The 17,689-nt window shown below is 34.0% G+C and overlaps 2 protein-coding genes and 1 non-coding gene across 4 annotated transcripts; all 3 read left to right on the top strand.

Moving 5' to 3' along the window:
- The first annotated feature begins 1,136 nt into the window (after positions 1–1,136).
- LOC110714544 (cullin-1-like) lies at positions 1,137–10,405 on the top strand. Of its 2 annotated transcripts, XM_021893076.1 has the most exons (20): positions 1,137–1,325; positions 2,340–2,501; positions 2,585–2,684; positions 3,123–3,308; positions 3,433–3,480; positions 3,569–3,772; positions 3,856–3,933; positions 4,100–4,189; positions 4,284–4,364; positions 4,448–4,507; positions 4,956–4,985; positions 5,059–5,145; positions 5,221–5,370; positions 5,450–5,505; positions 5,590–5,710; positions 5,788–5,949; positions 6,061–6,204; positions 6,672–6,890; positions 7,011–7,178; positions 10,043–10,144. In XM_021893076.1, exons 2-20 carry the CDS (start codon positions 2,368–2,370, stop codon positions 10,142–10,144), a joined length of 2,220 nt encoding a protein of 739 aa, XP_021748768.1. In that variant the 5' UTR covers positions 1,137–1,325; positions 2,340–2,367. The 2 variants fall into 2 exon arrangements, with proteins under 2 accessions (XP_021748768.1, XP_021748767.1); XM_021893075.1 differs by lacking the exon at positions 1,137–1,325 and having other exon boundaries at positions 2,368–2,501; positions 10,043–10,405.
- Positions 10,406–12,370: 1,965 nt separating this feature from the next.
- Positions 12,371–15,060, top strand: LOC110714611 (polyubiquitin-like). The gene is made up of 2 exons (XM_021893156.1): positions 12,371–12,511; positions 13,679–15,060. Exon 2 carries the CDS (start codon positions 13,679–13,681, stop codon positions 14,825–14,827), a length of 1,149 nt encoding a protein of 382 aa, XP_021748848.1. The 5' UTR covers positions 12,371–12,511; the 3' UTR covers positions 14,828–15,060.
- Positions 15,061–16,238: 1,178 nt separating this feature from the next.
- Positions 16,239–16,310, top strand: TRNAM-CAU. The gene has a single exon. It is a non-coding gene; the product is annotated as a tRNA-Met (tRNA).
- Positions 16,311–17,689: the final 1,379 nt, after the last annotated feature.

Genomic DNA, 17,689 nt, shown 5'->3' with positions numbered 1-17,689 from the left:
TCAAGTATCTAGCTTTTATCAAATGCCCTTCGAACCATGAATATATTAGTATCAGCATCATTGGATCTTCTATTTTAATTATGAGGGGTAATTAGCCCAGATTTTTGAGTAATAAGGAGTACTCCATAAGACAAGTAAGCCTAAACATGATTATTAAAAAAAAAAATGCCAACACGTATAATTTTGTAAAACTACACACATCATTAAGGCATTTAACAATAAAGAACTCCTTATACAAATTACAAATCATACATCAATTATCAAGAGCACTTTTAAAAGTCTCATCTTAATATCTTATGCATTAATTAGTCGATGAGATGTATTATGATTTTGTGCAAACTATCCTCATTTTCTCTATAAGACTATTATACTCAAGTATTGTCAAACATACTATTTATTTTGCATTGACTTCATCTAAAAATCATCGTCAATACAATAACACACGGATGGAGAGTAGTATAGCCATAGATAAGATATGTATGTAGGGAAAATACAAGTTGATCTTATGAATTGTTTATCTAGTGACTATATTGTAAATAAGTTTCACATTAGTTATGCTTCATCATTTTATACAATTATGCTTCACCTAAATTACCCCATGTAGTTATGCTTCATAATTTTATACATAAAAATTGCCCGTACTAAAAGAGTTAAGACTTGATACAATGCTCGATGAGAAATCCAAAAACTTTTGATGGTTTAACATTAGTTTTCCCTCGAAGGAAATTGGTAGACGATGTCCATTAATATCATCGAGTACTTATCTTAATATTCGAACTGTAAGTTGAACACCGAATTTAAAAGGCAGGTAATCTAACACACATGCCGACATAAATCACACAACATCTGTAGATATGAGAAATTTACAAAAAGAAAAAAAAAATCTAACATTTCCATGCAATCCATCAAGTGTCATTTTCATATGCTACAAATATCGATATTCACAACTGTTCAGATCGTAATAGAAACATATATACTTAAAACTTACGAAATCCGGAGTAATATTACCATTTCCTTATTGGAGTTTATCTTCCAAAAACACACTTTTATATACAAAACATTATCCAAAAATACCTTAAACAAGATTACCTTATTACAAGTATTGATTGAAGTATATACATATGAGTAGAAAAAACATGTCTTAAAAGAAGAATAGTTGAATCTAAAGGAGTAAAGGTATAACACAATCGGGGTTTTGTTTACTACAACACAGATAATCAGACACACAATTACTCTTTCATCACTTCCAAGTTCCAACACATCCTCATTTTTCTTTCTCTCTCCTCCTTCCACCGGTTGCCGGTGACATCACCTTTCTATCTCAGGTGATCTCTTCTTTCTTATTTTTCCCTTTTTTAATTAGGTTTTACTGGTTAAGGTTAGTACTTGTTGTTTGTTCTTCAGCTCTAAAGCTTTAATTTTTATGTATCTGTTTTTTTTCGATTGTTTTAGTGGATTTGTTTGTTGTTTGATCATTTTTTGATAATTCGATCATTTTGGGATTGATGGGTTGTTTTGGGGGGATTTTTTTTGTTGATTGGTGGGTTTTTGTGAGGTAGTTTGGATAAATTCGATTCATTTCTGGGGGTTAGGGTTTTCGATTTTGGGTGTGTGGATGTAATGATGCTAAACCCAAGTTAGGGTTTTTGTATTGAGCTGTTTGGATGAATGGTAGATTATGTATAAGGTCTTCAATTCTGTTTTTTTAAGTGAATTTTTTAGGATTTTGAATGATAATTGGATAATTGATTGGGTTTTTTGAAATTTATGCCATTTTGTCCTCTAATTTAGGTTCATAGATCTCTCAATGAGCATCCGAAATTTGATTTGTTTATTTTAAATTTTTTTTGGTAAGCATTTGCTTGGTTACACTGATAAAGTTGTAGACTTTAGGGTTTTCCAAGTATATTGTACTTGTAGGGAATTAAATTCAGTCCCAGTATATGCCGAATTGCCCAAACTAGTTTAAATGCTCAATCTTTATGGAATTGAATTATATCTGATGGTGTTCGTAATTCATTCTGACTCCTTTACCTCTGGGAGGAGAGGGGAAGAAAGGATTTATGGTTTTTTTTTTATGCCCATAATCCAAGTTAGATTGAGAGATTATTTTATTATGTGTTAATCAACTGTGTTATTATCATTATATGTTGACGTGGCATGCATTAATAGTCTTGGCTGTTGTATTAATAGATATATATCTGGGATTTATTATGATTATATATCATTTAATGACTAAAATTCTTGTTTGGGCTGTTCTATGATTTAGTGGTAGATATCATGATCAGTTGTCTAAGACAAATTTGTAGCTAACCTGTTTGTTTCGTGTTGTGTTATAGGTGATAAGCCAATCAATTAGATACAAAAATGAACGATCGTAAAGTTATTGAACTAGAGCAAGGATGGGAGTTCATGGAGAAGGGGATTACAAAGTTAAAAAGGATTCTGGAAGGATTACAGGAGCCACCTTTTAATTCTGAAGACTACATGATGCTGTACACGTGGGTGCCTTATCTGTTATTTATAGCATGTTTTAGTTTAGGATAATTAGTTGCACATCACTGAGTATCTAATTTAAATGTAGGACAATATATAACATGTGCACTCAGAAGCCCCCGCATGATTATTCTCAACAGCTTTATGACAATTACAAACAGGCATTCGTGGATTACATAAACTCAACGGTAAGATTTTTTTTTGGAACTTTTGGCACTTTACCATTTTTCCAAGGGTCATTTGTTTGTGTACTTGTACATTCCTGTTAATGAATTGGCACGAATAACTTGAAGGGAATCTGTTTTGGTGTACAAGTATATGGTGTTGTTTTTGTCGCTACTTACCCTTATGGGTGGTAGATCTATTTGCTAGACTTTGAATCTTTGCGAATATAATTTTGCTCTGTGTAAATTAGATTGTTGTAAATCTTCCATTGTAGTAACTAGTAAGTATTGCTATAACCTCGCCCTCATATAACTTTTTGGTTTTAGTTTTTCAAGAAATTTTCCCAAGTGTAATGTATGTAATTCAGGTTTAAGGAACTGTTTCTTCCAAGTCTGGTCATCGTATGAGCTCTGTGCTTTTAACACTGCATTTTCCTCTTCCCTCCCGTTACTTTGAATCAGGTTTTACCTTCTCTTGGGGAGAAACATGATGAGTTTATGCTGAGAGAGCTTGTGAAGAGATGGTCAAATCATAAAGTAATGGTCAGGTGGCTGTCTCGTTTCTTCCATTATCTGGATCGGTACTTCATTGCTCGGAGGTCACTTCCATCTTTGCATGAAGTTGGATTGACTTGCTTCCGTGATCTGGTATTGAAATATTTTCCTTCTCTCTTGATAGTATAATATATGTTCTCGGTTAATGTTTGCTCTGACTTGTATACTCTTGCTCTACATAAGGAGCTTACTCATAAATGAACTTTTTTTGCACCAGGTTTATCAAGAAGTATCTGGCAAAGCCAAGGATGCTGTCATAGCTCTGGTAAGTTCATAGCATGAAACCTTTTTTCCTGGTTTTTTTTACACACGTTCTGCATGCAGATGAGAGATGGCTTTGTGTTTCTGATCAGATTGACGTAGAAAGGGAGGGTGGACAAATTGATAGAGCATTACTGAAGAATGTTCTTGATATATATGTTGAAATCGGAATGGGACAAATGGATTACTACGAAAAGGACTTTGAAGCTCATATGCTAGATGATACCGCTGCTTACTACTCACGTAAGGCCTCAAGCTGGATTCTGGAGGACTCATGTCCAGAATATATGTTGAAGGCAAGCATTTTCTTTTCTCTACTATTCGATTTTGGCCTAAAAAACAATGTATGACTCATTTTAATTATTTATGGACTATACAGTCGGAGGAATGTTTGAAGAAAGAGAAAGATAGAGTGGCTCATTATCTACATTTTAGCAGTGAGCCAAAGCTTCTGGAGGTTAGATTTATTTGTTGTTTCTGCTTAAGCAATTTCCTTCTAGTATTGCTAAGGTTTTGATGATTGTGCGTAAAGATTTTGTCCTCAGAAATTCCTGTATCATATAAAACGTTTGGGCTTCTTATATGGTTTGCTTTTGATGTCTTATTGGCTTTCTTCTACACAGAAAGTACAAAATGAGCTGCTTTTGGTTTATGAAAATCAACTGCTTGAGAAGGAGAATTCTGGATGTCGTGCATTGTTGAAAGATGACAAGGTATAGCATTTACATTATTTACAGCCTGTAAGTTTTCTGTTTTTTTGCTCAGTTTACATTAAGAATATTGGCTTTGGTTCTTGGATCTCTTTAGGTGGACGATCTTTCTAGAATGTACAGGCTATACAGTAAGGTCACTAAAGGGCTGGAACCCATTGGCAGTATCTTCAAACAGGTGGAGCTTTCTCCATACTTTCAACTGAGCAAGATTTATTTGTCCTTGTAAGTTTGCTAATATACAGTATGGATTTCCTGCAGCACATAACTGATGAAGGAACAACCTTAGTGCAGCAGGCTGAAGATGCTGCAATAAGCAAGGTGTGTGTTATTTTTTTCTATTATCTTTATGACGTTACTTCTGATGTCTGTATTGGTTATGCAAAAATGAATATGATTGCCTATTTTGTGTTTTTAAGTTTGAAATGAAAGATAGATTTTGTTTGGAAATCAATGAGTGACTTGTTGTAAGTTTGAATGAAGCAGAAATACACGATTTTCCAATTTTTTTGCCACCACATACTTCCTTATTCCTGTGATATCTTCACTCTTCATTGAAATTTGCCTGATTCTTTAAGAAATCGAGTAAATGGCTGTGAGGCTATCATATGTTTAAAATATTTTTCTTCTTATACATAGTATTTATTGTACAGTTACTTTGTTAGGAATGTGGGTTAATAAAATTTTAGTCATTTGTTTGTTGCCTATCCGGAGCATGTATTAGTTGCCCTAGTTGTTGGTTTCCTTGCTAACACTAATTCCTTGGCAGGCTGAAAATACTGGTGGTTCACATGAACAGGTAGGTCTCTTAACTCATCCTGTCATGATTTGGAAAAGGATATTTGAGCTGACTTGTTTGCCTTTTCTTTTAGGTGTTTGTCAGGAAAGTGATCGAGTTGCATGACAAATTTATGACTTATGTCACCGAATGCTTCAACAGCCACACCATCTTTCACAAGGTTTGTCATTTGAAGAATTATTTGCGATCTGTGATCTGGTGCTGTTTTGTAGAGCTAACTATTGCTGCTCTATAGGCACTCAAAGAAGCGTTTGAGGTATTCTTAAACAAGGGTGTTGCTGGCAGTTCAAGTGCTGAACTGCTAGCTTCTTTCTGTGATAATATTCTAAAGAAAGGTGGTAGTGAGAAATTGAGTGACGAGGCTATTGAGGATTCACTTGAGAAGGTAAATTTCTGTCAACTTTTGATCTTAAACTATGAGATCTTCTTGTTACTAAAAGTGTGCTTTTTACCACTATCTCCAGGTGGTGAAGCTTCTTGCATATGTCAGTGATAAAGACCTGTTTGCTGAATTTTATAGGTTAGCATGACCCTCACTTTTCGTATTAGTTCTTGCATGGTTGTTTCTGTCCAAGTGTTTTAATATTCTCTTGATTTCTAATAGGAAGAAGCTCTCTCGGCGGCTGCTCTTTGACAAGAGTGCTAATGATGATCATGAAAGAAGTATTCTAACTAAATTGAAGCAGCAGTGCGGAGGACAGTTCACATCAAAGATGGAGGGGATGGTAGATTGCCTTGAATTATTTTGTTTATATTTAGTGGTCAAAATCCACATAATTTAACCTCTTTGATCATTCTATAGGTGACAGACTTGACATTGGCGAGGGAGAACCAGACAAATTTTGAGGAATATCTTGGACAAAATCCAGATGCCAGTCCAGGTCTTGATTTGACTGTGACAGTTTTGACGACTGGGTTCTGGCCTAGTTATAAATCTTCTGATCTTAACCTTCCTGCTGAAATGGTAATGAGTGTTTTTTTTTTTCTTTCAGATCACCGTTATTATTCTGTGGTTTAACTTAAGTTGATTTTTATGGATCAGCATGGGTATATCAATATGTTGTTTTTCTTGTAGGTGAGGTGTGTTGAAGTTTTTAAGCAATTCTATCAAACTAAGACAAAGCACAGGAAGCTGACCTGGGTTTATTCGTTGGGAAGTTGTAACATTAATGGAAAGTTTGGTCCAAAAACAATGGAGTTGGTTGTTGGAACATATCAGGTAATTATTCTGAGGTAAAATACGAGCATTTATTAGCCTCTAACTTGAGTAATTAATGACTCTAATAACACTTGTTGGTATAGAATTGTAGTTTTATGTTATTATCTCTATACCGCTCGGGCATCGACCTAGGAAGAATCAATTCAATTTGAAGCTTATTGCTAATCTATGATCAACTTCCTTTTGTAGTACCCTACCCCCAGGGGAAGTTGAATCCCCGTTGTCTCCTTGAAAGAGAGATGTCAAAGAATATTATGATACCAACAAAGCATTTTGCGTTTGTTGGTATTAATGTAGAAGTATTCTGGTATCATGGTAATACAATTTAAGCACTATTTTATACCAACGGACATTATTAGAATCATTAATAACACAAGTTATTAGATGTAGAGAATTTCCCAGTAAAATATTGTCTGATACCTCAGTTATATTATCTTAATTCAATGTCCTGATGTACATTTTTGTAGGCTGCTGCTTTGATGCTTTTTAACACCTCAGATCGACTGAGCTATTCAGAAATAGCAACTCAACTAAATTTAGCTGATGAAGACTTGGTTAGAGTGCTTCAATCTCTATCTTGCGCTAAGTACAAGATTCTTTTAAAGGAGCCAACCTCAAGAACTGTATCCCCAACTGATTTTTTTTCATTCAACTCTAATTTTACTGACAAAATGAGGAGAATAAGGGTATGTGCCCCCCCCCCCCCCCCTCCTTTTTTTTCTCTCCTATCACCCTAGTCTGAATAATTATCTTGCAAGGCTCTTTTTATTTAGATTAATTTGCTTTGTTTTGATGATTGCTTCTAGATTCCTCTTCCTCCAATGGATGAAAGGAAAAAGGTCGTTGAAGATGTTGACAAAGATAGAAGATATGCTATTGATGCCTCAATTGTACGCATAATGAAAAGTAGGAAGGTTTTGGGATACCAGCAATTAATCACGGAATGCGTGGAGCAGCTTAGCCGCATGTTTAAGGTATAGCATCTTCACCATCAATAAATATTGTTTAAACTTATATTGCTGCTGCTAGTGTTGTGGAGTAAGGTAGAGGAATCCATTACACTCCTCCTCACACTTTGATGATTAATTAGATTCCTACCTTGTTTTTCTTCAATCTAGCTGTGAGTCTGTACATATGGTTCTGTTTGACTAATAAGACCCTGGAATATAGCAAAGCTGTTTGATTATTGATAGTGATCTGATCACATTAAAATTAACAAATATGCGGCAAAGATCACCAACAAGGAGAGCAAGCTGGGTGTGGTGCTGGGGCTTGGTCAAATGAGTTTATTAAGATGGATATTTCTGTACTGTCAAACAATGTAGAGGCAGGAACTAATTGTTATGAAACAGAGATGGGAAAGGGGTGTTTGGAGAGGGAAGTTGCTGGATGTAATAGGGAAATACGATGGAAGAGATAGAGTTTAGATAAATATGCTTGGTTATATATATCTTCTCTGTTTTCTTGCACGGATAGAGTGACAACTAGACAAAAAAATTAACCAATTTGAAAAAAAAGAACCACCTCAAAAGCTTTAGAAATGAAGGAGAACGATGCCAAACAATCTGACCTACAAAACTGGTTTTTATTAGGCCCTATTTCAACAAAATTTTGCACGAAACTTCAAGAAGTGCACCGTTTCCATCGCCTAACAGCAGTAGCAGCAGCCACACCAATTTGGTGTTGATTTATAATGGTTTCCACAAAATTCTGACCTTTAGATGCATTGTAGTTTAGACTTTGCACAGTTTTGGGATAGGGGAACTAAATCAAAAGGATATGGAACAATTAAATCTAAGCAAGATCTTGTAACTAGGATATGGAGTTATTATTCCTAACCAAGGTTTAATAACAACTAAAATTGGAAGCCTTCCCTGCAAAATAACATATGCAATTCTCTTGCGGAATACAATTCATACGAATTGATCAATGTATAACTCAATTCAATTCTTTGCAGAAAACGTTACAATCTAAAGCTCTTTATTTGGGCAAATGGAACAAAAGATAAACTAATCTCAAAACTTAATCTATCAAAATAAAAGATAAATAAAATCTAATATTATCTATAATAACCATCCAAAAATAATAATTTAAATAGCTCTTCAACGTATTATTTTAAAAAAGCATAGGGTTCCTAGAGCCTAGGCACAAAGCGAAGGTGAGTGCCTTTCGGCTTTTGTATGTGAGGCGCATTTTTTTACAAAAAAAAAAATAAAAAAAATCTGGCGGGACACTGGCTTTCTGAGTACTTGGAGAAGTCCACAAAAAAAAGGAAGAATTTCATGAGAATGAAAAGAGGAAAGTGAGAATTTTGATAGAAAATGATGAAAGCAGAAAGAGGAGTAGGATGAAGAGACAGCATGAAAGACGAAGTAGACGAGCAAATCAAAGAAAAAACTTGATCTGGTGCCGAAATTCAGTGGAGGTTGCTCGCGAATGTTTGTCATAGCCAGCAAAGGTGGCAACCACCAGTTGCCAATTTGCTTCACCACCTGTGAATTAGGGTTTTATAAAATTAGGGCTTTTTTCAATTGGGGTTAAAATTGAAGTTAAATCATGCAATTAATTGAGGATTTTTTTTTTTTTATCAAATCACCATCCTTGAGACTGCGGAAGGTTTAAAAAAAAAAAAAATTTGAGTCAGATCTACTCTCGGTTGAGGCGGCCCAGGTTGGCCTTGCCCGGTGCTTGGTTGAGGTGGTATGAGGTGCAGGGCGCTTTTACTCTCCTTTTGTACAGCACTGCGCCCAATGCCCCAGCAAGGTCGAGGCATTTTGGGTGGCACCTCACTTTGCCTAGGGCCGCTTTTTAAACTAAAATTGTGCATTTGTGAACCTTTATTGCCCACTCGTTGAAGAATCAACAGTCTTTTCTAGGAGGTGGTAGTAGCGCAATTCTAAATTGCTTGGCAAGTTGGCAGTGGATTAATTAAATAAATTATGAAGTACATAGATGTAGGGTATACTTTTATGATTTGAACATTCTTGCTGTCAACTGCTCTAAATGAGAAGTAAAGTGGAAAAACTGATGCATAATAGATGCATGGAACAGCAGTTCTTGGGCAATAATTGTTAAGCGGAAGCCAATCAGAATGACTATTGGTTGTGATATTTGTGTCGGTTTTGAGGAGCGAGTAGAAGGGAAACAATGCATTATGTATCAATATTTGAATTATGAATAAACAGCTAATTGAAACATAGAACTAGTTAACAGACTAAATTACCACCAACACTTGAATATGTTACATCAAGTAGAAAGTGAATGATGGAAAATTCTGTTTTTATGGATTTTATGCTCATACAACTGGTAAGAGTGAGTCAGTTCTTCCATGTGAAGGATAATAGTGTGTAGAGAAAGAAACACATCGAATCAAAAGCAATGATTTTCTTTTTCATGATGCGAGTTTTATTCAACTGCTTTTCTTTAGCAAGCATAAGAGAAGAAACTTGCTTAAACTAGGATATAAGAATATATAGGCTTTTGCTTGCTGAGATGATTTGGTGAGAAATGAAAGGTTTGTTCTATCGAAGTCCTTGTAAGACAGTCTTATGAGAATGCGCTGTGTAACCTTTTAGTCGTATCATGAGTGTGTCCCATTCAGCTATTTCCTGTATCAATATAGGCACTTAGGTTTTGGTATCCATTATCTAGTGCAGTGGTGCTTGCATTGCCTTTGTTGGATACATCTTATTGTTTATTGGGCAAAATTATTGGATTATTATAGTGTGTATTCTAGTAAATATGCTCCATCGGTTTCCTAATTTCTGTAACATTGAGAATAGCATGCGAACTTTATACCCCTTGATTATATAACTAATTTTTTTTTAATTCTTTCCAGCCCGATTTCAAGGCAATTAAGAAGAGGATCGAGGATCTGATCACCAGAGATTATATTGAAAGAGACAAGGATAACCCTCAGCTGTTCCGGTACTTGGCTTGATCATATTCTTGTATCCTTGTGCTTCACCTTTCGAGGTGTTATATGTATGAATGTATCAAACCCTGAATGATAATGCGAAGAGTAGGTTTTTATTGTACAGTAATTTGGTTATCCATGAGTCGATCAAAATTGTTAGGGAAAGTTATTTTTTTGGTCTCATGCAATCCAAAAAATTATTAGACATATTTGTTGATTTAAATAATATGTTCAGTTTAAAACTTTCAACTTCATGAGGTGAAGTAGCTTTTATGTGCACCCTTATCTCCAGGTTTTAAATTCCTATACGATTACAGGAGATATTTATTATTCACTATATATTGCAACCTTTTACCTTGTACGAAGTACTTCCTATTATTCGCGTTCCTGTTCTCTTTATCATTCACGGAATTACACCTTGTGAATATCGATCTATCAAGTCTAAGTTGCTGCCTGTAGCCTGATCGATGCTTGCCGAGTAGTGTTTAATGGTGAAAAATTAAGGTTGTAGTCTAAGTTACGAGCACGTCTTTGGTGTATTACATGTTCATATCATCATATGCTTGAATTTATGCATAATTTTCCTCTTTACTTCATGATTATTTCCTCATCGCCTATTGGGTTATCTTTTTAAATTTATCTATAAAGAACAAGAAACATGTACGAAGCATATACTAGTACAAATTATACTATTGCGAGTTATACATAAAAATGGCAATTTTGGTTCATCATGAAAGGAAAAAACAATGTAGCCATTTTATTGTTACCAATTGTTATTTGACATGAGTTTAATGCATACTATAACTATAAGTCCTGTTACTTTGATGCCTCTTATAGTTAGCAAAAGCTTCTAATGTTAAAGCAACTATTGGAGGCAAGGAAGGGACAATTGGACAAAGATGTATGCTACCTCGATTTCATCTTGATAATTAATAGCTAGAGGTCCATGTTTTTTTTTTTTTGAAAGAAAGAAAGGTCCATGTTTTGAATTTGAAATGATCTTTGCCTTCATCTTCTTTTCTTGTACTTCGTACAATTTACTATGTATCGTATTTCTATGTGAAAGAACTAATCTAATACGAAGTACTATGTAAAAGTGATAAATTATATTCACAAGGGCGTTGGATAAGATAATTAAAAGTAAAAATATTAATTTGAAATAAATATTAATTACATGTTTTAAAAAAAAAAAAAAACATTAATTACATAGATGAAGGGTGATTTTGTCATACATTTCGAATTTAATACCAATGTAGGCACTATTTCAAGGGGTTATTTAATATTTGGGGGGCATTTTTTTTTTTGAACCATATTTGGGGGGGGCATTTAAACATAAGTAATACAATGAATATTTTACGTTAAAGTTGTTGATATTTACTCTTTAGAAAAATAGTGTCCTAATTTGTCATTTTAATTACCAAGTCCATATGGGTAGCTTACCTAAATTTTTTTTATTTTTTTCTTAATAAAAAAAGCTAATATTATCAAAAGCACTTCTCAAACAATTTATTCTACTAACTTGTTACTTGTCAAACTATCTAATATAATCAGTTATTAAATTCGATTATTACAACGAGATATTATGAATTAATTCTAGCTTGTTAACAAGCACCTAAAAATTATTCTCATGTGGAATTGGGTATATCTAAAGAGTAATTTTATTTCTTTGATAATAAGAGACAAAGTAGTAAATTTGATATTTATATGAGATTATAACACGTCTTTCATTTTTTACAAATCACAACCTATTTTCTTGACGCGTATTTTAAAATAGAGATTAAAAAATAAAATTGACACCTTTATCAAAATTAAATGATTTGGAGTTATGAATTATCTTTAATTTCGTCTAAGGAGGTGTATTTTTCAACTTTTACCATGAAGAAAATTACACAATTTCTTTTTTGACAAGAAAAGAAAAGGGAATTGAGTTTCAATTTAAGGAGTAAAAACCAAAAACGTGTTTAACCTAGATGCACACAAGCAATTACTTTTTAGCTAACCAATCCTAGGTTAACATATCTATTTTACTCCGTACTAATTAATTAAAAAAAACCTTATCTTATCTATAGTATATAGTCCAAATAAAAGTAACAAAAGAGATTTTAAAATTGAAAACTATATACCAATAAATTCCAGAATATCCAGCGATTTTATTTATTTATTTGATTAGATCAACGTTGTCACTTTTGACACGCGTAACTCGTGTGTTACCTAGCTTAATTATCTCAACTTCCTTCTTTTCCTATTTAAACCCTCCTTTTTCCTATTCACCTTCAAACTATTTTCTCTCATATCATCAAACCCTAACACAATTCACCTTAAATCTTCTCTTTCTAATTTTGGGTTAGGGTTTTTCCGCTAATTTCCGACGTTTTTCGCTCCTAATTCAAGATGAGTTTCTGCTTAATCTTTTCTCGTTTTTTGTTTGATTTTTCTGTTGTGTTTTTGTGTGTCTCTGTTTTAGGTTTTTTTGTTCTGATTTTTGATTTTATAATGTTGAATCTGTTGATGTTGTTGTTGATGATATCGATTTTGTTTATGATCTTAGCGTTGATTTGTTGTGATAATTGATTTTGCACTACTGAATTAGTTGAACTTGTTGTTGATGATGCTGATTTTTTTATTTGATCATGATCTTGGCGTAAATTTGTTTATCATTGTGCTGTATAATTATGATTTTTGCTCTATTATGCTGTTTTTCTAGTTTTTTGTCCTTTTGATTTCAGTTTATCTTAGGGTTTTGATTTCCTTTTTACGTTTCTTGAATTATTTTTATGTTTCTGCGATTCTGTGTGTTTCTGTTTTATGTTTATATTGTTTTGATTTATAATGTTCAATATGTTGTTTACGATCTTAGCGTTAATTTGGTCTAATTCTTGATTTTATATAACTGAATTTATTGAATTTGTTGTTTATGATGCGGATGTTTGATTTGCTCATGATCTTGGCGTTAAGTTGTTTTGATTTCTTATTACGTCTATAATCATGCTGTATTTCGGGTTCGTTCGCCCGTCCGTCTGATTTGAGTTCATCTTATGGTTTCAATTTTCTTTATTACGTTTCTTGTTTGATTTCTCTGTTTCTGATACTTTTTCCAGTGATAGATTACTTGGACTGATTGTTCGATTTATATCAATACGAATTTTCATCTGTCATTGATTACATTTCAAAAGGCTCTAAGTACTTATGATTATTGTATGGTGATTTCTTTGAGTGTTCACAATTTATTCTTTGTTTTTGACAATAATCATGCAATTTCATCCAAAATTTTAATAAATACAACGATTGAAGATTGTTTTTAAACTATTTGCAAATATTTGGGCTCTTGCTTTCTTCAAATTATGCATTTATGCGTTAAAATGATTGCTAAAAGCCTTTTTAGTTGTAACACCTTAATAATCTTTAGTCTTGTTCCCTCATATTTTGAATATATGTTGCACTTGTTTTCTTTTGTGTTTAGTAGAATTATTGTAATCATCCTTTTAATGTGATAGTCATCCTTGATGTTGATCTCTTTGTTATCTAACTGTTTTGTTTTTATGACCTTGTGTGTTGCAGATGCAAATCTTTGTGAAAACCCTGACTGGCAAGACCATCACCCTCGAGGTGGAGACTTCTGATACTATTGAGAATGTCAAGACCAAAATTCAGGATAAGGAGGGTATCCCACCGGACCAGCAGAGGCTCATCTTCGCTGGTAAGCAGTTGGATGATGGCAGAACTCTAGCTGACTACAACATCCAAAAGGAGTCTACCCTCCACTTAGTCCTCCGTCTGAGGGGTGGTATGCAGATCTTTGTCAAGACCCTAACAGGCAAGACGATCACCTTGGAAGTCGAAACTTCTGACACCATTGAGAATGTGAAGACGAAGATCCAGGATAAAGAAGGGATCCCACCGGACCAGCAGAGGCTTATTTTTGCTGGGAAGCAGCTTGAGGATGGCCGGACTCTTGCAGACTATAACATTCAGAAGGAGTCTACTCTGCATTTGGTCCTCCGTTTGAGGGGAGGTATGCAGATTTTCGTGAAGACTCTCACTGGAAAAACCATCACCCTGGAAGTTGAAAGCTCTGACACTATCGATAACGTTAAGACAAAGATTCAGGACAAGGAGGGAATTCCACCAGACCAGCAGAGGCTGATCTTTGCCGGGAAGCAGTTGGATGATGGAAGGACATTGGCTGATTACAATATTCAGAAGGAATCTACTTTGCACCTGGTGCTTCGGTTGAGGGGAGGTATGCAGATTTTCGTTAAGACTCTTACTGGGAAAACCATCACCCTAGAAGTTGAAAGCTCAGATACAATTGACAATGTGAAGACGAAGATTCAAGATAAGGAGGGCATTCCACCTGACCAGCAGAGGATTATCTTTGCTGGGAAGCAGCTGGAGGATGGCAGGACTTTGGCTGATTACAACATCCAAAAGGAATCAACCCTGCACTTGGTCCTCCGCCTCAGAGGTGGTATGCAGATCTTTGTGAAGACCCTCACCGGGAAGACTATCACCCTCGAGGTTGAGACTTCTGATACAATTGAGAATGTGAAGACTAAGATTCAGGACAAGGAGGGTATCCCCCCAGACCAGCAGAGGCTCATCTTTGCTGGGAAGCAATTGGAGGATGGTCGAACCTTGGCTGATTACAACATTCAAAAGGAGTCTACCCTCCATCTTGTTCTCCGTCTTCGTGGGGGTGATGCTTGAAGTTCTGAAGCTATTATGTGGTTCACTGCAGCAGGGTTTCTTATGTGTGATATGTGTTCTGTTTTCGGAACTTATTAATATGGTTTAGATGTGTCTGTTAGTAGTATGGTTTGATATTGTGGACTATTGGTGTTATTGTGTTAAGGCTGTGATGATGCTATTATGTTTAGTAATGTGGGTTTCTACCCTAGTATAAATAAATAAAATGAGACCAGGCGTCTCTTGGCTATATAGATGTTTGCTTGCATTCATTTTATGGTTATGTCTGTATATTGCTGCATCTATAATTCTTTGGTATTATTTTCCGTACTTGACCATAACTTGGTGTATAAGATGGGCTCTGGTTTGTGAATCTTTGCTACTCCGAATGAAACACATTACTGATTGACATTTTGCTAATATTCTGGACATAATGAAAACAAAGGGATATATAGCTTCTTATCTAAACACAATGATCCCCTTTTTCTAGCTCTTCTTATTTGATAAACTTACTGTGTTTCCCTTTTGAATAATTACGAATTTATGAATATTTCAAGGTTGTCTTTCCCTTCTGAATGGTTTACGATTTTATGGACATTCTTGGTGATGAAGGTAAAATTTGAGTACTATTTTTTGAAATACATTTCAAGATTTTACCTTAATTTCTTTGTTTAATCTAGTTGGTACTTGGGTGACTCAAAGCGACAAAAACTGCTTTCTCAATGTTTATGAGTGATGGTTTGCTTAATATACTCGCGGTTGTGATAATGATTGTGTGTTCAATATTCATTGTTTAGTAGTCTTTGGTTTTGTTTACCAGAAATGAATAGCATCAAAAACAACGATCACTCAGTATAACCCACAGGTCAATATAACTATATACGGAGTATGTTAATCCAATTAAATTACTACCCTTGTGTAAATCATGCAATTATTTTCGATACATCATGCTATTATAGTATGCTGCTGGACTGAATAGTTATAGTGTATTGTTGAAACTGTACCAGTAACCAGTGTGGCAATACATAAATCAACCTCGCTGCAAAGATTCTCGACTCATGATTTAGTGTTGTGACACAATGTGGATAGTTAAGCGAAAAATCAAAGCCACGCAAATTACTACCTCGGTTCCATATTATTTGCAACGATTAGACATTTTTCCTCTCTACTTTATGTCAAATCGTTGCAAATAATATAAAACAGAGGTAGTATAATGTTCGTCTTCTAAGGGAAGCAAGCTCCAATGCAATATTCCAAAGTTCACTGGGAAGCAACTTTATACCTCCCATGATTTTCTACATGTCAACAATCTTTCCTATGAAAAGATTAGAAGAAGAAATCCAGCAGGAAAGAGTTTTGTTTTGCAAGTTTAAAGTTTTCTCAAAAAAAAGACTTAATACTTGTATTTATTTGACGCAATTGATATCAATAAATCAGAGTGGCGCAGCGGAAGCGTGGTGGGCCCATAACCCACAGGTCCCAGGATCGAAACCTGGCTCTGATAGTAAATAGAGAAAGCTTCCTGCCAACCCTTGTTTTTTTCAAATACTAGTACTACGTATAAAATCTATCAACCCTTCCAGGGCAATTTTGTTGTACTTGAGTATGATACAAATCAAACTTACTCCGTATATCTTTGCCAAAACGAACATGATATTTCTTTGTGCAATTAGTGTGCGTACATAAAATAATAGCATAGGAGATTAATGTTATATGTCCATAACATTATACGGAGTATATATATTAGTCACGAAGTCTTGATTTACATGTGTCACATATACTTCATGTAATCATGTATGTTAGCAATGAAATTTTGGTTTTTGTTCATGTATGTACTAATGTACATATGAATACATTAAACTATATAGGAACACGCGTGCATTAGCATTACCCATTGATATAAATGTCCGAGATTATGCTAATCGAAAAATTAGCTTGAACATAATATTAAATTACTAAGTCCAGTTGATGTAACTTTGATTTTATTCTTTAGGATGCAATATTGGTTCCAAAATATTGAAGAAAAGAAAGACTTCATCATATACATAATGCCATCGCAAAAGGACAAAGAAAAGCGTCCAAATACTTGAAAATAATAACAAGCTAATCTAAAAACGCCGAATAAGTCTTTGAAAAAAGTTTGCATTGAAAAATTTCTATGTTTATAACATGAATTAAGGATGATCATAATGATTATTGTATTTAACTTCTTCTACGGGTTCGTCCATGCATTATGCATATAATAACTAGGTACAATTATTCACATCTTTTACTTTTCTAGTTAGATTCTTATCACATTAATTATTATGTGCATAATTTCAAAAGGTTACTAGTTGTTCTAAACTCTTGTTGTTACATTGAAGATGATTTTATCAAGTCGCGACAAATTTAAAATCTATGTTTGTCTCCTTTAGATTTAGTATATATCTTGACATTCAATGTCGCCTATCTATATTTATATATATTACCTCTGTCAAAATATATAAATATATACTATAAAAAGTAGTGGTTAGGCACTTAGGCATACGTTGATTGATAGGACAAATAATTTCTTATCAATATACTATGATATTTATGGTAAAAATAATTTTTAAATTTTTTTTGTCAAAACATCAAATAGAATGTATATATACGTATTGTATTAGTTTCACTTTATTATAGGCTTATAGCTAGTCTAGCTACATCATATTGATGAGGTTTGGTCTTTAAAATTAAACAAGCCGTTACTATATTATGTTGCTTAACAAAATCAGATATTGTTTAGTGTTATAAGATGTTAACAAATAATTAATAACCAAATTGAAAATCTTGAAGTCAATTAGGTTTAATAAGTGGTTAAACTATCTATCTTTCAGGCTTAATTATATCATGCACTAAATTAGT

Source organism: Chenopodium quinoa, unplaced genomic scaffold, assembly GCF_001683475.1.
Source record: "Chenopodium quinoa cultivar QQ74 unplaced genomic scaffold, ASM168347v1, whole genome shotgun sequence".
Classification (NCBI taxonomy): Eukaryota; Viridiplantae; Streptophyta; class Magnoliopsida; order Caryophyllales; family Amaranthaceae; genus Chenopodium; species Chenopodium quinoa.
The sequence above is the reverse complement of the archived record's forward strand: the minus strand, read 5'-3'. Positions and strand labels throughout refer to the sequence as shown.